This window comes from Chaetura pelagica, unplaced genomic scaffold (assembly GCF_000747805.2).
Source record: "Chaetura pelagica isolate M959 unplaced genomic scaffold, ChaPel_1.0 scaffold159, whole genome shotgun sequence".
Taxonomy (NCBI): domain Eukaryota; kingdom Metazoa; phylum Chordata; class Aves; order Apodiformes; family Apodidae; genus Chaetura; species Chaetura pelagica.
The window spans coordinates 3,183,503-3,185,815 of record NW_009954555.1 but is presented as its reverse complement, the minus strand read 5'-3'; the positions used below and the strand labels follow the sequence as shown (position 1 = coordinate 3,185,815).

Sequence of the window (2,313 nt, the reverse complement as noted above, 5' to 3'; positions counted from 1 at the left end):
CACAACCAGACCATCTCACCCCCACAACCAGACCACCTCACCCCCACAACCAGACCACCTCACCCCCACAACCAAACCACCTCACTCACACAGCCATCTGGTCCTCGGGCACCCCCCCGATGAAGAGGTCGGTGTCCAGGTTGAGCCCGTCGGTGCCCGGGGGGCTCTCCCCGCTGACGTGGGGCTCCCCGTCCACGGCCAGCACGCCCGAGCGCCGGTTGCGATTCACCACCAGCTGGTGCCATTTGCCAGGCTCCACCCGCACCTTGCTGGTGATAACACCCGTGCCAGAGCCAGTGTTAAACCTGGGGAAGAAGAGAGACACCTGTGACTCTGCCGCCCTGCACTGGAAAAATCATTTCGGCTCAGATTTCTGGGGCCTTTCTCCCTGTTTTATTTTGTTGTGGTTTTTTTTTTTCCCCAGTACAAAACCAGCACCAAATAAAGACTCTGCTCAAAACCACCTCAACCTCCCACACCATTTAGGTTTTCAAAATTCAGACTGAAATAACTGAATTCCTTCTGTTGAAAAGTGCCAAAGGGAATGAGTCCCCTTGGAATTCCTATTATACGCTGGCCCAGGCTGCCCAGGGAAGCTGTGGCTGCCCCATCCCTGGCAGTGTTGAAGGGCAGGTTGGATGGGGCTTGGAGCAGCCTGGGCTGCTGGGAGGTGTCCCTGCCCATGCAGGGGGGTGGGAACAGATGATCTTTAAGGTCCCTTCCAACCCAAATTATTAGATTGGAAACAACATTCCTCCTCATCCATTTGGTGCTACTGTCTCACAGCCTGCAAATTCCAGCCCAGCCTCCTCCTGCTGCTCTGCCAAGACCATTTTTCTGCCTCTTCCCCCAGCCCGGGCAGGGCTGAGGGGATGGGCACCCACCTCAGCTCCACGAAGCCGCCCACCAGCGCCAGGGAGATGAAGTCCTTGCCGCGGTTCTGCCCGTTATAGAGCAGCAGCCCACTGAGCTCCAGGGCCCGGAACTCCATGGCGATGCGCACCGTGTGGTAGGCCTTCATCATCTTGAAGGCCAGGTAGGACTTGCCCCCGAAGCTGGGGATGAAGTACCTGATGGCTGCAAGAGCCAGGGAGAGAAAAGAAGAAGGGGTAAAGTAGAGGGACAGGAGGACAGAGAGGAGCTGAAGGTCTGGCATGAAGCTGTGAACGCTCTCCTCCCTGTACAAGCACAGAGAGCTCTGGGAAGCAGCAGGAAGGAGCTGGCTCCTGTAGACCAATGCTCCTGTGCAATTATCACCTGTCACCAGCTCCCAGTTGGCTACTCACACTGGTAGCAACTGCCTCCTCTGATGCTGACCTGCCCCCACAGCCTGCTCCCAGGCTTCAGAGCTCTGTGGTTTTCTTCCCCCAGTCATTAGCTCAGTGGTGTCCCCATCAGCTCCTGCCCAGCTATCAATCACTGTGCCCTCAGCTGAGTTCTGCTGCACACACAACCCCTCCTAACTCGACTTCCCTGCTCCTTAGGTAATTTTTATCTGTCCTCCCAGAATCCCACGTGACAGATTTACATTCATCACCCCCGGCTTTTGTTTATTGCAACTGAGACTTTTCAAGGGATCTGAAAGGCCAAGAGCTGTTAAAACAAACAGGGCTGGACACCCACTTCCAGCAGCAGCTTTGAGCACTCCAGCTCCAGCGACCAGAGCTCTTCAGGAATAAGCATTCCCAACCACCTGGAGCCCCTGGTGTGACACCAAACGACCAGTGGCAGCTCCCAGTAACTCAGAGCAGCTCTGGCTGAGCGTGCTGCCAGCCTGCAGCTCTTTGATAAGCAGCTCTGAGCCTGAATTATCAGCACTCATCTCCTGGTGTTCCAGAGGACAGTCAGTACCTGTCTCCGTTACACTAACTAGCAGTCACGAGCAGAGATCAAGAAGAAGAAGCTCACAATCCCCAACACTTTGGGGCTCTGATCTGTCAGAAGTGGAGCCAGGGAGAAATTGCTCCGGGCACCTCTGACACCTCAGCCTTGCTGTGCTCGCCTCTTACAACGCACAGTGCACGTACAACCTGGTGTAGAGCTGGTTACGTTGCCCCCTGTGGTGCCTGGTGCCCGTGCACTGCTAATGGTGGGGATGCCTTTGCATGTCCCCCCACTTCTCCCCATCCCCAGGAGGTCTGTGAAGTTGGCAGGAGCAGGGGCAGAGCCACATACGTTTCTCGCAGACGGCTCCTCCTTTGCCGGCCGGGCAGCTGCAGGTGAACTCCTTCCCATCATCCTCACAGGTGCCCCCGTGCAAGCAGGGGTGGGAGTCACAGGGTCTGGGGGGCTTCTTGGTGGTGGTGGGGGGGG

The 2,313-nt window shown here is 56.7% G+C and overlaps 1 protein-coding gene across 1 annotated transcript in view; it reads right to left on the bottom strand.

Annotated features, from left to right (window-relative positions):
- Positions 1 to 2,313, bottom strand: part of AGRN (agrin) — a 124,935-nt gene that overhangs the window by 12,583 nt on the left and 110,039 nt on the right. The window contains exons 26-28 of the mRNA XM_010005260.1: positions 2,176 to 2,307; positions 885 to 1,077; positions 90 to 305 (exon numbers count right to left, since the gene is read on the bottom strand). Of these exons, the coding sequence (XP_010003562.1) occupies positions 90 to 305; positions 885 to 1,077; positions 2,176 to 2,307 (541 nt within the window). The remainder of the gene's footprint in view (positions 1 to 89; positions 306 to 884; positions 1,078 to 2,175; positions 2,308 to 2,313) is intronic.